The following is an 18,872-nucleotide window of genomic DNA, read 5'->3' as shown; positions in this document are numbered from 1 at the left end:
GAAAGATAAGACGACAGACCCAACAATGCAGACGAGCTGAAGGCTGCTATCAAAGCAATGTGTGCTTCCATAAGACCTCAGCAGTGCAACAAGCTGATCGCCTCCATGCCACGCGGCATTGATGCAGTAATTCATGGAAAATGAGCCCCGACCAAGTATTGAGGCATTTACTGTACAGACTTTCAGTAGGTGCCAACATTTCTGAGTTTAAAACCATTTTTTCAGTTTGTCTTCTATAATCTAATATTTTGAGATGACGACTTTTGGGCTTTCATTGGCTGTAAGCCATAATCAACATTAACAGAAATAAACACTTGCAATAGATCCCTCTGTGTGTAATGACTCTAATGTGTTTTCCTTTTTTTGTATTGAATAACTGAAATTCACTTTTTGATGCTATTCTAATTTATTGAGATGCACTTGTATGTAAAATTATGGAATAATATTCTTCTTAGAATACTTGGAGCAGCAGGCATAAATAAGAGTAAAACTGATTCTTTGTACTGGTGACTGGTCCCCTTTAAGATGCTGGTTCTGTCTCCTATTTATGGTCCCTTTTTTCTCAAACTTTTCTTTGATGGTTTTATGTGACAATTCACTGATGTGTGGGCTAACACCTAATTCGGCTAATTACAGTAACTAAAGTGAAGCGTTGCGGGGCTAGTGACGGTCAGCATGTAATCATGCCATCTTTTTATGTCCCAACCATGCCGTCGGCTGTGTGAATGACACACTTCCCCTGCACGCTGCTCATTCACAGCTGGGAGCTCTAGTGGAATCTAAAATTAGTGAAGGGCAAGTGTGACGTTCAGTTGCTGAGGAACTGCAGGAAGGTTGTCAGGTGTGAGTCAGGGATGCCGGCACATCGAGCTCAAGGGACACTTCACTACAACTTATTGAGTTTCTATAACTAGACGTAGGAGGTTAAGGTCTTTACAGCAGGAGTAACCTGAGGGTGAAGTTCAGTGATCAGAGTCCTTGGCATTGCTACACTCATCTGTTTTGGTTTTTTTTTGTATATTACTTTTTTTATTTTATTTTTATTGTACAGTTCCTCTGTAAGCGTTGTTTTATGGAGATTAAATTGATTACACTACACTGCTTTACTGCTCTATACAGTATACTTCTAACAATATATCTTCAGGAGGAACCTCAAGACCCACCTCTTCCAACAAGCCTACAACCTACAATAGCCCTCAGTCCAGTAGACCACTGCGCAACCAGCTCTGTCCTCACGTATTGTATCATAACCCATTCCCTGTAGACTGTGAGCCCTCGCGGGCAGGGCCCTCTCTCCTCCTATACCTGTCTGTTTTGTACTGTTTAATGATTGTTGTACGTATACCCTCTTTCACTTGTAAAGCGCCATGAAATAATGGCGCTATAATAAATAATAATAATATAGACTCCTGTGCACACACATTTGCCAATTCATGAGTTCCCGCCAGACACAACAAGGTGTTACTTTTTGTAATAGGACCCTAAACCTTTATATTTATCAAACATGCCCTCCCTGGGTGAAGCCTACACATTTAAAGCACAGATTGGATCTAAGACTACTTAAATGGCCTTCGGGGAGGAAGGGGAGGGGGAGAGACACACTGGTGTAGCCAACGAAAAATAATTAAAATAATGGCAAAGCTGCTGTAGGAAAGACCTGCAGCTTCATGATGTCCGTTGCTATCTTAAAGTCTCTGTAAAGTATGGAGGCAGTATACTATGGAGAAATAAACAACCTCAAATCTTCCATTACTCTGTTAGGCCTCATTCACACTTCAGTATTTATATTCCAAAGCCAGGAGTGTAACTTGGAAACAGCTGATCTGTGTTTTGGAGACACTCCTGGTTTTGGCATACAAATGCTGATGTGTGAACGAGGCTTTAGGAGGGGAGTGTGTAGTGTTTTATCCTGTTTTTTTTTTTTTTGTTTTTTGGCATGTCATGTTTTAAGAGGTGTAGCTAGGGGGTTCAGCTCGGGGGAGGTGGCAAAACATCTGAGTAAACCCCTATGCTTACAACTACACTGGCGCATTCTAATCGTGGCTATAGGGGTGTGCCGCCCCGGCAGCGGATCAAACTGCTCGTATCCGTGGGGTGATTATTTGTGGCCCGTGGGTCTCCGGACCCAGGGGCTAGCCGCCACACTCCAAATGTGAAAGGGAATATTTACAGGGGAGGTATAGTTCGTGACGCCACCTGTGGTGTACGGTAATTGGGGAATACTGCCACTGCCGTTGGGAGTACCTGGGGTGATGGAATGGGGCAGCAAGGTGTCCTTGCCCTCCACGGGTAGGGGAAGGCTTCGGAACTCTAGGTGCCGTGGGAAGCGCAGGCTCGCTGGTCGCAAGGGTCATTCAGGTACTCACTCAGCAATAAAGCAGACGCTGACAACTGGGTAAACCAAGTCTCTGACTGCCGCTGTCTCCTGAGGGGAGCTCATCTGGGTCCCGTCCCCTGCAGCACTGCCTGGTGATCCGTGACTTGCCTCCTGTGACTTGCACAGAATTTAGATTCACTGTAGTGGCCTTGTAGCTTGGAAATTGCTGAGCCCCGCACCCCACTGTGGCTAAGTGAGGGAGCCTGTTCTCAGGGGCTCACGCTTGGGATTTCAGTGGGCCGCTTGGTTGTTGAGCCCTATCCTCCTCGTTGCGCTAGTGCCCCCGATCTCTGAGCTCATGGGAACAGTCTATAAAGGCCCTATTCTCCGCAGGTTAATTGCCGGGTTGCCTGAAGCTTCTCTCCGACCTAGGGTCCGTGTACCCCGCCATGTTTTCGGTCCCGGACCAGTGATGGGACCAGGCTGCTGACCGTCCTCCTTGATGGCTCCCAGGCACCTAGCCTCAATCCCTCTGCGACCGGGGATCCGACTCCTCTAGGTCCACTGCAACCTAGTCTGCTTCCCCTGGGAGCCAGTACTCCCAGCTTCCTCAGAGCTCCTCACAACTCGAGGGTCACCACTTCACTCCAGGGAGCTGCTACTCCCAGCTCCTCACACTCTCTAGGAGCTACTTCTGTTCTCCCCGTCAGCTCTGCTTTGTGCTCCACTTCCTCCCTTGCTGACTTCCCTCCCCCTCCCACCAATCTGTCTGGCCCCTAGGTGGACTGCCCTATTCCACCTTAAGCAGCCCACTGGTGTGCCTGACAGGTGCTAGAGAAGTCTGTCCCCGACTGACATGACAACTTCTCCAGTCACAACTCATCTGTAGTGTACAACAAAGACACATTTGACTTCTTACATTTCCATCGCAGTCTCCATATTTTCCTAACTCGCACAAACTACTGATAATACAGTCACCCATACACTAAGGGGTACTTCACACACAGCAAGATCGCTGCTGAGTCACGTTTTTGTGACCTCATTAGCGATCTCGCTGTGTGTGACACTGAGCAGCGATCTGGCCCCTGCTGTGAGATCACTGCTCGTTACACACAGCCCTGGTTCGTTTTTTTTATTGTTGCTCTCCCGCTGATAAGCACACATCACTGTGTGTGACAGCTAGAGAGCAACAATCCTGAATATGCAGGGAGCAGGAGCCGGCGTCTGACAGCCTGCGGTAAGCTGTAACCAAGGTAAACATCGGGTAACCAAGGTGGTTACCCGATATTTACCTTCGTTACCAGCCTCCGCAGCTCTCACGCTGCCAGTGCCGACTCCTGCTCCCTGCACACGCTAAGCGGTGTGCGCTGGTAACTAAGGTAAACATCGGGTCACCATACCCAATGTATACCTTATTAACCAGTGTCCGCAGCTTCCAGACGCCGGCTCCGTGCAAGTGCAGCGTCGCTTGCACGTCGCTGCTGGCTGGGGGCTGGTCACTGGTCGCTGGTGAGATCTGCCTGTTTGACAGCTCACCAGCGACCATGTAGCGACGCAGCAGCGATCCTGACCAGGTCAGATCGCTGGTGGGATCGCTGCTGCGTCGTTAAAGTATGACGGTACCCTAAGCCACTGCTGCCATATTTGTCTGTTATTGAACTTGCTTTGTGGCACAAAGTATTATTTTTAGTGTCCACATAAAAATGTCCACCACTGTGACCCCTACAAAGTGAAATGTCGTCTGCTTTATGCCCTCCAGATGGTAAAATTTGACCCATAGAAAATAATGCCCTCTGAAAGTGCCCTAGAAATCTGTGTCCACATTGTCTGTGAACACACTAATGAATACCCTGAGTCCCCACAATGTACGGTATGATGTTTACCCCCTTCACAGTAGTCCTTACACTGTATAATGGCCCCATCGTATGATGGCACTCCACAACAGCCCCAACACTGTAACATGGAGGTCCATATATGGCGCCCTGGACAAGCCAGGGGCCACAGAGAAAAACACCCACACACCCCACACTCCCGGTCAGGCACACCGAAGTCAGACACAAAACCCTTGTTGCCTTCCTCCAGGGGCTGATGTTCACACCAGGGGGGTGGGCCAGGCGGTTGGCCCCGCCCACCGAGGAGTTCACAGTCCTGGAGGCGGGAAAAGCAGACAGAGTTTTGAGGTGAAAGTGGAAGGAAGGAAGGAAAGTGGTAGTGGAGCAGACTAAAGTTGGTCCGGGTGTGTGGCCCGGACAGATCAGCAAGGTTGGCAGACGGTGGTGACCGTCTGCAGGAGTGGCCTATCTGAGTCTACCGTAAGGACCGTGGACGGGCGGCTGCCCGGCGGTAGCGGACCGGTACACAAAGAGAAGCCAGCACCATCGGGCAGGGGCTTACGGACCCCGGCAAGGCTAGGAGTCGCTGTGAATTTGCCAAATCCGTCAGCGAAGGGAACCTCCTGGGTTTCCCAGCAGCCAAGTCTCGACAGAAGGCAACAGTCCAACCGTGAGAGGGAAACACAGCCACCGCCAAGGCTACCGTTCCCAGGGCCAGCGCCTGCGGGCAAAAGGAGCTCCTCCGGCCCACATCCAAGCCAGGGAGCGGGTTACCGGTGGGAACCCATTGAAACCGTTTACAGTACATAGGTGCAGGGAAAGGCAGTCACCATCAACCTGTCGGGAGAAACAACACCGCAGCCGTCTGTGGGACCCGTCCATCCAGCCGTGTGTTTTACCGAGAACTGTGTCTTCATCATTGGCTGAGTGAGTACCACCGTGCCGTGCGGCACAGCGCTGCCCCCGCGACCCTGCACCTCACCAGGCCCCGTAACCCGCCTGCCATCCATCCCTACCCCATCACCGGGCCCCGGGACAACCAACCCCCCTACCCACGGAGGGGAGAACTAACATCAAGGCTGCTCCCTGTCATCGCTCCCGGGATCCCCGTCCAGAGCAGCGGTGGTGTCACCAACCTCACCACAACCGTGGGTGGCGTCACGGACAGTCACCAAATCCCCACCATCCAATCAAATCCCCTTTTCACTCACGGGCGAGGAACGCCGCTCGAGTCTCCGGGATCCGGCCCACCGCTCGAGCCACTACAGAGCAGCGGCAGCAGCAGCCGGACCCGAGCAGTGGGAGAGCGCAGCGTCCCCTCCTCCGCCCGTGACACACATAACCTAAAAATAAACCTCCATATACTCTCCTATTCCTGGCAAGTACAGTGGGAGACTGCAGCAAGGCACAGGTGGAACAACGAGCTGATATCATTGCACCTTGACACGCAGAAGACATTAAGATAGAATATGTCGGTGCACAGCCCTTCTCTGAAGCTCCCTCTGACAGACTGACAATGTGCCAAACACCGTTTCATTAAAGCATATGAGACACACAAACGGATGTGTATGTGGACAGCCAGACCCAGTCACCTCTCCAGTTAAAGCCAGGGCCAGGTTTCCGTATGTGGACAGCCAGACCCAGTCACCTCTCCAGTTAAAGCCAGGGCCAGGTTTCCGTATGTGGACAGCCAGACCCAGTCACCTCTCCAGTTAAAGCCAGGGCCAGGTTTCCGTATAACAACTTGTGGCACTATAGGTACCAGCAGGGATATTCCAGGTTTACAACTCCAGAGAACCACCACTCCTGGGATATATACCGGCCATTTACAATGTAACCATCTTACAACATAGATAACCATATGTGTACACAACCTGAGGCGTCCGTGTAACCTGTAATGGAAGTGGGACCGAGAGATCTAGCGAAGGGCGACGACCTAGGTACTATTTGGCATGAGTGCATAGCAAATATTTAGATACTGGGCTGGAGCATCAAATAAATTCTTTTGTCCTTGACGAAGAGAAACTTTATTACAACCAACAATGAAATTCTTCAATGTAAAAACTGACTTGACCAGATTGTAGAAGATGCCAAAAAATGTTTTGAGGTTTTAGTCTGCTGAGTCTCGGACAGTATAACAGAGGAGATCACTTGTCTTATTCATCTACTGTATATCACAATAGGGATAAGATCATGACTTGTATGAAAAATTCTATTGCGAAACAGTAATTTTTGATTTGTGTAATTTTGTGTTTATAGGATTTAGAGGATGATTTAAAATCTGAGCTCACTGGACACTTTGAAAAAGTGATCCTAGGCCTGATCACCCCAATAACGCTGTATGATGTGCAGGAACTCAAGAAGGCAATGAAGGTAACAAGGGCTTGGTGCCCAGTATATGGTAGTTCTAGTCATACGATACTATAACCTTTTAAGGCACTGGATGTACAGTAGGTGTGAGTAATGTAATACATTTATATTACACACAATGTGAACAACAGTATTAGGATATCTACACAATACACCTATTTATGACCTCCCATTCTTAATCCATAGGCATAACCGCATAGTGGTGAGCAATTCCATATTATTAGCAGTTTCAACTCCTCCGGAAAGGCTTTCTACAAAATTTTGGAGCTGTCTGTTTTGAATTTTTTTGCCCTTTTCAACCAGAAGAGCATTTTAGAGTTAAGCAATGTTTAGATGAGAGGGCCAGACTCTCCATCTGTTCCAGGTTGTCCCAAAGTTGTGGGATGGGGTTGAGTCAGGGCTCCATGCGGCTGGTCATGTTCTTCCACACTTATCTCCTCCCCACCCCAGCCGTTATATTATGGACCTTCTGCAATGGGGAAAAGAAAATGACCTTCCCCCAAATTTCCCACAAAGTTGGAAGTTACAAATGTCCAAAATGTCTTGGTATGCTGAAGAATACTTCAGGTTTTAATAATACTTAAGGCTGAATAATACGGGTTTCCCTTCGCTAAAATGAAGGGGCATAGAATGAAAAAATGCCCCATAGTAATATCTCCTTCACCAACTTTTACAGCTTGCACAAGTCAGTCAGGCAGGCAACGTTCTCTGAAATTTACTAAACCCAGTCTGGTCCATGAGACCCTATATAGAGAAGAGTGATACTACGCAGTGCTGCACATTTCCCTTGCTCCAGAGTCTATTGGCAGTATATACCACTCCATCTTACAATTTGCATGGTGCTTGCTGATGTAAGGCCTGCGTGCTCAGGCTCGGCCATGGAAACCCATCTCATGAAGCTCCCTGCAGTTTTTGTACTGATGCGGAAAATGCGCGGATTTTGCCGCGGATTTCTCGCGGAAAAGCCGCGGATTTCCCGAAAATCTGCAGCAGCAGCACTTCCCAGCCATTTCTATGGCTTTTTGGAAATGCTGTGCCCATGCTGCGGATTTTTCCGCGGCGGATTTGGTGCGGATTTTGATCCGGAAAAATCTGCAATATGTCAATTATTGTTGCGGATTTTGATCCGGATTTTGGCTTCAGAATTGGAAAAAAAAAAAAAAAAAAAATCTGCGGCAAATCCGCACCTTTGAAAAGGTGCGGATTTTGCGGGAAAGCCGCGGATTTTCATGCAGAAAAATCCACAGCAACATTCTACCGTGGACACATAGCCTTACACTCTGCATTTATTAAGTCAGCAGAGCAATTTTGTTTTTTTTTCCCTAGCACTTGGTCTGTAATTTTACAGCGTCTTCACTTTGTGGTTGAGTTGGTGCGGTCCCTTTAAGCTTTATATAATACCACTCACAATTGATAATGGAATATTTGGGGAGGACTGGATATCATGAACTGACTTGTTACACCATTGACATCCTATTAAAAGACCTTGTTGGGATATGTGAACAATTTAGAACAAATGTTAGTAAAGGCAGATAGCATGGCTAGGGGCTGCATCTCCTACACCTGCAGTGATGGGACTGAATGAAACGTTTGACATGTTTGTGTGTGTGTATTATATTGCTCTGCAGAATAGTGACTTTTTTTGTTTGTTTTTGTTTTTTGTGTTTTTTTTCTTAGGGAGCAGGAACTGATGAAGGCTGCCTTATTGAAATCCTGGCCTCCCGTTCCACAAAAGAGATCCAACAAATCAATGGCACTTACAAATTGAGTAAGGAAACCTTAAAATTATTGTTTAATATTGTTGTTTCTGGAAACTGAGAATAACATTTATAAAGTAGTGTTTTTTGTTTGTTTTTTTTTTTTTTGTTTTTTTTTTTTTTTTTTTTTATCATTCATGTGCAGTCAGTTTTAAAAGCTGATGGCATGGGGATTATGGGATATTCACAGCTCCATTATTTATTTTATTTTAATTTTGCCATTCCATTGTGACATTATTAGCAATCTAAGTATTTGATAATTTTTTAATTTTCATTAAATCCTAGTGTTTCGGGGGGCTTTTTTTTTTTTCCCCCTCTAGGGGTGTGAACTTCTTCCCCTTTGTATGATGTTGCCCAATCCTAACCAGATAGCAATGTAGCAGAAAAATAACATAACCAAAGCTTAGAGCAGGTGTTTCTGTATATGGGAAGTAATGACAGACTGCCCGGAGCTCCTGGTTTTACCATGTGCATGTTTACACAGTGCTGGGAGTAAAGCACAAATAACCTATGGGGGAAAAAAAGGAGCTATACAGCTCACTGGAAAGCTAATGAAGGGTGCGGTGCTCGGATATCCTGGTCCGGCCACCAGGTGAACTGCTGTTAGACAGAAACAAATAGATCCACCCGAGTGCTGGCTCTATTCGTTTCTCTCTAGCAACAGATAACTTTTACCTTTTCAGATAAGGTCCCAGAAGTCAGTGTGGGGAGAGCAACATAGCGGAGTTTAGCAATGTCACATTGCAAACCCTTCTATCAGCTTTCCTCGGCTCTCATGGCACAGTCACCTCTGCTGTACTGCCTATCTGCCCACACTGCTTGTCCAGAGCTGGGAGCTTGAAGAGGACAGTATTCACAATTGTCTATTGTGCTCACTGCAATCTTTACTTGCTCTGTAGTGAGATCAGTAAAACTGTCTTTCATTATGCAGTCTTGGCAAAAAGTATTGATCTCCTTAGGCTGGTTTCACACATCCGGCTTTTTGCCGAATGCGGCGCTCTCCCGTACAGTTAATACAGGACAATGACAGCGCAACAAGCGCCGGTCACATGCTGTCATGTGACCGGCGCATGTGACCCGGAAGTTACAGCGCTGTCATTGTACTGTATTAACTGTACGGGAGAGCGCCGCATCCGGCAAAACGGCAAAAAGCCGGATGTGTGAAACCGGCCTTAAAATTGTGTTTCAGGAAATGAAGTATTGTTCTCAGAAAACTATTGCTATTACACGTTTGGTTATACACATGTTTATACACGTGTGTGTGTGTGTGTGTGTGTGTGTGTTCCAATAGACATAGAGGGTGGGAAAAAAGGCAAATTGGACTTAATTTCACACACAACCCAAGAATGGGTCTAACAGAATTGTTGGTACCTTTCCAAAACTGAAGGTAAATACTTTTTTTTTTTTTTTTTTTTTTTTTTTTTTTTTTTCCCCCGGAAAAAACATATGATGCTTGTTTAAACTCACCTGGCAAGTAAACGGTGTGGGCAATATGAAAATCACACCTGAAGCCAGATAAAAAAAAAAGCAGTTGACTCAATCTTTGTATTTTTTGTGTGTGCGCGCGCCACACTAAGAATGGATAACAGAAATGAAGAGAACGGTCTGAGGACTTGTAACTTTGCGTATGTTGAGAATCAAAATTGGTGACAAATGTTCATGTCCATTTTTAAGAGATCTTGATGTTCCTTTGTCCACTGTTCACAACATAATGGAGAACTTTACAACCTCTAGCAACGTAGGTATTCTCCCTGGATATGGACGGTAGAGAAAAATTAGATGAAAGGTTGCAACATAGGACAGTCCTGATGGTGTATAAGCAGCCCAAATCAAGTTCCAAAGAAATTCAACATGTCCTGCAGGTTCAGATTGCATCAATGTCAGCACAAATTATCCATCCACACTTGAATAAAATAACTGTCAGGAGTGGCGTCCTCCTGGGTCTCCTTCCATACAATAATAAGATAGCTAGATTGCAGTTTGCTAAAATGTACATCAGTAAGCCAAAAGTATTCTAGTAAAATGTCTTGTGGACAGATTAGCCCAAAATTGAGCCTTTTGGTAAAGCGCATCATTCTACTAACAAAACACTTAACTACCACCATATTTGATTGTAGGTACTAAGGGGTGCTTCACACACAGCGAGCTCGCTGCCGAGATCGCTGCTGAGTCACGCTTTTTGTGACGCAGCAGTGACCTCATTAGCGATCTCGCTGTGTGTGACAATGAGCAGCGATCTGGCCCCTGCTGCGAGATCGCTGCTCGTTACACACAGCCCTGGTTCGTTTTCTTCAAAGCCGCTCTCCTGCTGTGACACACAGATCGCTGTGTGTGACAGCAAGAGAGCGACAAATGAAGCGAGCAGGGAGCAGGAGCCGGCGTCTGACAGCTGAGGTAAGCTGTATCCAAGATAAACATCGGGTAACCAAGGTGGTTACCCGATATTTACCTTAGTTACCAGCCTCTGCAGCTCTCACGCTGCCTGTGCTGCCGGCTCCGGCTCTCTGCACATGTAGCTGCTGTACACATCGGGTTAATTAACCCGATGTGTACAGCAGCTAGGAGAGCAAGGAGCCAGCGCTAAGCAGTGTGCGCGGCTCCCTGCTCTCTGCACATGTAGCTGCATTACACATCGGGTTAATTAACCCGATGTGTACTGTAGCTATGGTAGGAGAGCAAGGAGCCAGCGCTCAGTATGCGCGGCTCCCTGCTCCCTGCACACACAGCTGTGCGCTGGTAACTAATGTAAACATCGGGTAACCATACCCGATGTTTACCTTAGTTACCAGTCTCCGCAGCTTCCAGACGGCAGCTCCGTGCAAGCGCAGCGTCGCTTGCACGTCGCTGCTGGCTGGGGGCTGTTCACTGGTCGCTGGTGAGATCTGCCTGTTTGACAGCTCACCAGCGACCATGTAGCGATGCAGCAGCGATCCTGACCAGGTCAGATCGCTGGTCGGATCGCTGCTGCATCGCTAAGTGTGAAGGTACCCTAAGATAATTGAGTTGTTTAGCTGCCTTGGGCAGTGTGTGCCTAAATGTGTACAGGGAATCATGAAGTTTGAAGACTACCAAAGGATTTTGGGTCACAATGTAGTGCCCAGTGCCAAACTGGGTCTGCATCCTAGGCCTTGGTTCTTCCAGCAGGACAATATCCACAAAAATACTTGAAGCCCCCAGAAATAGATGGAAACATGGTGCTGGAGAGATCTGAAGTAGTTGGTTATATATTCAAAGACTGCAACCAAATGTTACGCTGAGTGTTTGGGGTTGTGTTTTTTTTTTTGTTTTTTTTTTTTTTTGTTTTTGTTTTTGTTATATACAAAGGAAATTTTAAATGTGTACGATGAAAAGTGTGTAATTGCAATAATTTTTTTTTTTTTAGAAATACTTCATTTTCTGGAACAATTTCAAGGGTGCCAACATTTTCAGTCATGACTGTATTTCTCATGCAGGAGCAGCCTGCCTGTTCTAGGCTATTCCTGTATGTGATGACACCCAATAACTTTGTACTTGTTTTGTAGTGAGAACAGAAGACCTAAATGTGATTGCTCCTATCCAGACAGGTAGTATGGAGTAGGGCAGTAGAGATCTCAAACGACGTTGAGATGAGAGCTTATAGAAGGGTTTGTAATGTAACATGGATAAACTCTGCTGTGCTGCCTCCAATCTTAACCAATGCTTTCCATAGAAGGTCTGTTTGCTTTATTCCCAGCACTTTCTAACCATTGACAGGGTTAGACCACAAGATCAGGACTGTCATTATTGTACCCACACACTAATAAACCTTCTCTAAGCTGTGGAGGGGGCGTGTTCTTTTTCTGCTGTGTTGCTGCCTGCTTATGATTGGCCAACCTCATACAGGGAGAAGTGCACTCTCCCCACGCCCCTCCTTCCAGTGCCAACTATCAGATGATAACCACTTAGACTTAACGAAAATTAAATCATTAGGTGCTAAATACTTTATCTCTACAGTGGAGAAGCAAAATCAGAATAATAAAATGATTCTGCTCTGCAGCTACTAATAAATCATGTGTCCAGTTCAGCATGAAAAAATAAATAGTGAAAAATCTGATGCAAACCTGACAATCTATTAAAGTAAATAATTGTGCCTTGGTGCTCATCATGTCCTATAAAGCAGTGCTGCTTTAGAAAACCTACCACCTTGCCACAGTAGACAATGATGTTCTCCAGTCTAGAAAAAGCACTTTCTTACCTCGGCTCCTTATCCAATGCTGTAACTCACTGCTGCTAATGGCTGAGGGGTCAGATACTCATAAGAGATTCACCGAATCCCTTACACCAGGATCAATTCATGGACCCTCAACAATGGTCATAACTAACCTAATTCTTCCTACATCAAGATTCTGGGTGGTTGTGTTTTGTTGTTTTTTGTTTTTTTTTTTGTGTTTTTCCTTCTAACAGAATTCCAAAACTTCGCTTTTATTAATATTTTCAGCATTCGTCTTGTTCTGAAGGGGGGAAAAGCCACTGAAGAATTAATCAAAGTACCAGACTACTATTTCCCCTATTTCTTCCTGTCTTCTATGTATAACCATAATAAATGTATGATGCATTTCTAAAATCTCCATTAAAATCCAGATGAAAAAAAAAATGAAAAGCTGAGCAGTGTGTGTGTTGCCACCAGGTATTCGGAAGCCTTTTCCTTATCATGCCTTCCATTCTTTTATCTCTTGCAGAATACAGTAAGTCCCTGGAGGACGATATTTGTTCTGACACATCTTTCATGTTCCAAAGAGTGCTGGTATCTCTCGCTGCTGTAAGTCCTCATCAGTCTGCAACGCTTATCCTTCCACCTGTGTTAGGATGATGTATACATGGTAGCTATAAAGTGGATGTCATTAATATAATGTCCCTCCGTACAACATTGCACACCAGTATACCTATTCTTTAATTCTTTACTGTCCACACAGCATTCCTTAGAATGTATAGCCGAGGACACTGTCAGTATTGTAAAGACCTGGCACAGAGCTACAGTAGATGTCTTATGGAAACCTAAAAACCTGACTTAAACATTAGGCCAATTTCTGATTATACATTACTTTTTTTGTCAATTAAAAAAAAATAATATACAGTATATTCCTTTCGGTTCATAAAATGTATGTATTATTGACTATATGCATAACAACTGTGCCAAAATCTGCATATATGTGTGTATGTATGAATGTGTATAATATTATATATAATATATATAATGTATGTGTGTGTATGTAATATATATATATATATATATATATATATATATATATATATATATATATATATATATATATATATATATATATATATATATATATATATATATATATATATATATATATATATATATATATATATATATATATATATATATATATATATATATATATATATATATATATATATATATATATATATATATATATACACACACATTCATTAATATATATATATATATATATATATATATATATATATATAATATATATTTTTTAACCCTGGATCTAAACCATGGTCTGTAACATCTGAAGAACAAAAAAGGGAAGTTTCCGAATGCTCTACTCTTATCACCTGGATATGGCATAATGTTACACTTTAAGGCCCCCTTCACACGCACGTGTCTCCGGTACGTGCTAGGTCCGTGCCCGCATGTACCGGAGACACGGGCACACGTAAACCCATTAAAATCAATGGGTTTGTGTGCAGCCATTGGCACGAATGCATGTCAGTTTTTCTCCGGCAGCACGGGTGTCACACGGCTCGCACACGTACGTAGTGTGGATGCGGTCCCGTTGACACACGCCGGAGAAAACTCACGTGTCAGAGAAAAAATAACAAATCTTTACTCCCCTTCTTCAGCCCTTCTGTCTCTGCCACTGCTGTCACTTTCTGCCGACCGCAGGTCATTATGCTCCATTTAATACTCACTTCACTGCGGCGGAAGCGGCAGCAGCGGGGAGTTGGCAGGGCTGGAGACCGAAGTTCAGCACCACGGACAGCGATGCCAGAGAGAGGTGAGTTGAAAGTTCTCGTACTCCGTGTGTTACCACGGATAACACACGGTAAACACGCAAGGGCCTGTGAAGGGGGGCCTAAGGCTGCGTGCCCACGATCAGTGTTCAGTGTTTTGGCTGTAGTGTGTTTTTCGCTGCATCCAAAATGCTGCGTTGTACGGTACAAGCATAGTGGATGGGATTTCTAGAAATCCCGTGCCCACTGTGCTTGGTTTTTTTTTCTGCAGCAAACACTGACCTGCTGTGCGTCTTTCCAAGCCGCAGCATGTCAGTTGTTTGCTGCGGATTCACATGTGTCCTCTGTAGGGAGAACACAAGCGCACGGAACACTGATCGTGGGTACAAGCAGCTGTGGTCTCCTGCATTCTCCTGCGTAGGAGGCTTGTGACAGAGCAGGTTAGGACGCAGTGAGTCCTGATCGTGGGCACATACCTTTTTATACCACGTAATACTCTTAATGCATAGAATTCTCTAGTTGTGTTGCTGCTTTTATCCACGTGGTTTTATGGGCATATATAAGGCTACTGACCATGAACATACAAGGTTTTAGAAGTAGATAAGATAGATATCCAACATAATAAACAACATCTGAAAAAAAAGTGTGACACCATGGTAAAACCAGGTAGTCACACACAGGCCCCCGCATAACACCATCCCTCACCTAGGTTGCATACAGCCGACCTGAAACCCTAGTCACCCCCCCCTCAGAACAAGACAGGCACACCAGTGGGCGGGACCAGGCAGTTAGGGAACGCCCACCTAGGGGTCTAGACAGCCTGGGGCGGGAAAACAGTCAGTCTGAGGGCTCTTTGACACTTGTGATTTCTATGTGCGAGTGCGATCCGATTTAAAAAAAATCAGATTGCACTTGCACCAGTGTTAATCAATGAGGCCGTGTCCTCTTGCTAAATTTTTAACGGCACGACTCGTGCTCTCTGTGAAATCGCAGCATGCTGCGATTTGCACAGAGTCTCAGCTCTCGCAGCCCCATGCAATCCTATGGGAGCGAGAAAAATATCAGAATACGGGTGGCATGCACATGTCACACGGATCCTTGACACTTGCATACCGCGTCAGACTGGCTACCGGAAGAATCTCCAGTAATACCAGTCCTGGCCGCTGTTACATGCACTGAACTCCGGAGCGGTCACCTGAGCTCCAGAGTGCAGACTGAACAGCGAGCGCCGAGTGATTCCCGGCAATTGCTGTTCAGTTCAGCACAGCTGCAAACAGACCAGGCTGATCTCTGGAGCTCAGGTGACAGATCCGGGGTTCAGTGCAGGTAACCGTGGCCAGGCCTGGTATTACTGGAGATTCCTCCGGTAGCAAGTCCGACGCTGCTTGTATAAACACTCATGTAGCACCCGCATGACTCTCCTATGTCATACGGATGCTATGTGAGGAAAAAAACACACTCCGTACGCAGACCACACGCAGGACACTCGACTCACATTTGTAGCCGAGTGTCGCTGTGAATTTGTAAACACAAGTGGAGAAGAGCCCATCAGTGGAGTTCTAGTCTGTAGTTCAAGTTGAGAGGAGTGTGGGCTGGAGCTAGGTGTAGCTCCAGCAGAGGAGAATTTCAAGTTGAACATTGCCAGGGTTAGAGCCCTGGTGCCTTGGCTAGGTGGCAGACTGTCTCCATCAGCAGGAGACGGGACGACTACTCAGCAGATCTGAGGAGGACCGGAGCAGGGTTGGAGCCCGCTTGTACCAACACCGGAGACCCGACCGGAAACCGTGCACAGAGGAGGTACTCGGACCCTGAAGCCAGGACCGGAACAAACGGCCTAGCTAATCAACCGATTGAGGGCAGGATTACAGGTCCTGTCCCAACTAAAGTCCCAAAAGCAGACAACCACCCACAGATAGGGATAGGGCAACCGCCAGGGCCCATAGATCCCACGGGTGAACGTCAGCAGGCACGGCTCCTCAGGCACACAAAGCCGGGAGCTGACTCCCGTGTTCCATACCGGGAAGTCCAAACACACAACCACAACTAGTGCAGAGGAAGAGACAGCGACCACCAGCCTGGGTGGGGGACCAGAGTACAACCGGCCGCGGCGGCCGGCCACCAGTACCTTGGTTTACCAAAAGACTCGTGTGATTCATTTGCTTGTGAGTAACCAAACATTCCCTGCTATGTCCGGGCGCGCAGGCCCCTGCCATCGCCATACCCTGCACAGAGACACTGGGCCCCGGGGCAACCATCCCTACCCACGGAAGGGTTAACATCCGACTGCCACTTCATCTTCCCCGGGTATCCCACAACAGCAGCGGTGGTGTCCCACTTCACCACACACCGGTGGCGTCACAAACCAAATACGGTCAAGGCCGTACAGCTACATCCCCCCTTTTTATTCGGCGTGACCCCCGGGTCTGGAGGATCCCTTGAGCCACGCTGCGGGTCCGGATCCGAGCAGCTCCGGCTGCTGGCACGGGGGTGGCACACAAGCATTAAGCTTCAACGTCTTCTCCCACACAAGGATTTGTTTCAGCTATTTGGTCACTCATTAAGCTGAACCGTAAAGTTTTAAAACTAGATTAGCCTGTATGAAGAAATGTTTATTAGCTCAGTGTGAAAGGGTCAATCACAGCAGATAATCTGTGCAAGAAATTGACCTAGTTATCATACACATTAACATAATGTAAGGAAGAATTTATATTTAAAAGCTCAAAAATCAGCTCAAAAAGAGGAACCTCATCTACAGTGTTTAGCTGATGGGGTACCGGTACAGGATTGAAAGGTCCTCATCTGGAGATGCTCAGTAGCTGCATTTACTGGCTGAAGAACCTCAAGTTCGCTTCAACTTTCACATTCCCCTTGTCCCTCACTTATCTGTATGCTATATGACGCTTTAAAAAAAAAAAAAAAAATCACCTTTGCTGTGAAGGTCCACCCGTAAATCACACAGATATATATATTTTAGTGCTGAACATAAATGTGTAAACCCACTTTGTAATGTAAGAACTTCTTTTCCTTTTTATCTCACTGCAAACATGAACAAATTTGAAGTTTGACAAGACTGCATCTCATGGAACTTATTTTTTTTTATTTTTTATATATATATATGAGCTAAACTCAAAGATCTCACACTTTCTATGTACACAAAAGGATTTTTTCTCTAATATGGTTTACAAATTTGTCTAAGGCCCCTTTTCAGATGTCCGTGTTAAAACAGGTGCAAGCCACACATACCGGTATGGACATCCGTGTGTCATACGTGTGACGTCCGTGTTTGCATACGTGTTACTGGTAGTGGTAAAACATCCATGATACAGAAATGGTTTTTAAATGTGTAAAAGATGGTCAAAGCCTGAAAAATTATAGATGTAGAAAGATAAATAGAACAGATAAAATAGATGGAATAGATAAGATAAAATAAGTATAAAGAGAGAAAATAAGAAATAACATGAAATAGACAAAACAGGATAGTGATATAGAGGTAGGTTGTTCAGCTGTTTTACAGCAGTTTTATTTAAAAAAAAAAAAAAAAAAAAGTGGGGTCCACCCCAATTTTCATATCCAGCACAGGAACAGCAGCAGGTTGCAACCCTCAGCTCTTTGCTGCACCTTGGCTGGTTATTGAGAATAGAGGGGATCACACGAATTACTTTTTTTTTAAATTTTAGATTTAAAAAAAAAAAAAAAGACTTTTGGTTTCCTTCATTTTACTAAAACCAGCCCTGGTACAGCAGACCACTGAGGGCTGATATTATTAGGGTGGGAAGGACCATGGTTAATTGGCCTTTTCCAGCCTAACAATAGCAGCCCACCGCCGCCCTAGAAATGGTGCATCCATTAGATGTGCCAATTCTGGTGCTGGACCCGGCTCTTCCTGTTGCCTTGGTGCGGTGCAAAACAGGGTAATATTTGTGGGGTTGATGCCAGCTCCAGCTGGCATCAAGCCCTGGTATTAGTAATGGGTGGCGTCTAGCAGACCCCCCCCCCCCCCATTACTAATCCAGCAGTTGAAAGGAGAATGACAAAGTTTATTTTAACAAAAAAAAAGACTCCAGCCCTCGTTAACCAATTTGATTTTTATAATTAAAAAAAAAAGTCCGCCATAATCCATGGTGAGGTTCCACAACGTTACCCTAAAAGCGATCCTGAAAAGACCTAAAAAGAGTGAATTATTCAATAACTAAAGACAAGAGACACCTTCTATCTTTTCCAATTTATTTCCCTATCAAAGCCCTAATCCTGGTCCGCCGTAATCAAATTAGGTGGGACCCACTTCGATCCCATACTGCTGTCACATTCAATGGATAACTGAAGGTTACCCATTGATTGTGAGGGCAGGCACACACACTGCTGAGTATGCTTCCCTGCAGTGACCTGGACCTTATAAGGTCACCCCAGGCCCCTGCAGAGGTGCCCTCAGCAGTGTGTGGGCGCGGCAGTGACCTCACAATCTGAGTTCACTGTTAACTCAGATGACCTCCTGCTGTCACCACCATGATATCCACGCTACTGCGGTTCATTGGTGTTCCCAATGAATTCTGATGAACCTGTGAAGTCACTGTTGCTACACCCGCAGTAGCGTGGGTGTCAGGGGGGTGTTGTCAGGATGTCATCCGAGTT

General features: G+C 45.6%; 1 protein-coding gene across 2 annotated transcripts in view; it reads left to right on the top strand.

Annotated features, from left to right (window-relative positions):
• Nucleotides 1-18,872, top strand: part of ANXA4 (annexin A4) — a 132,511-nt gene that overhangs the window by 71,657 nt on the left and 41,982 nt on the right. For both annotated transcript variants that reach the window (XM_075346161.1, XM_075346162.1), the window contains exons 5-7: nt 6,409-6,522; nt 8,197-8,287; nt 12,974-13,053. In XM_075346161.1, coding sequence (XP_075202276.1) covers nt 6,409-6,522; nt 8,197-8,287; nt 12,974-13,053 — 285 coding nt within the window. The remainder of the gene's footprint in view (nt 1-6,408; nt 6,523-8,196; nt 8,288-12,973; nt 13,054-18,872) is intronic.

The sequence above is a fragment of the Anomaloglossus baeobatrachus genome, chromosome 4, assembly GCF_048569485.1.
Source record: "Anomaloglossus baeobatrachus isolate aAnoBae1 chromosome 4, aAnoBae1.hap1, whole genome shotgun sequence".
Classification (NCBI taxonomy): Eukaryota; Metazoa; Chordata; class Amphibia; order Anura; family Aromobatidae; genus Anomaloglossus; species Anomaloglossus baeobatrachus.
This window is presented reverse-complemented; position numbering and strand designations above follow the sequence as displayed.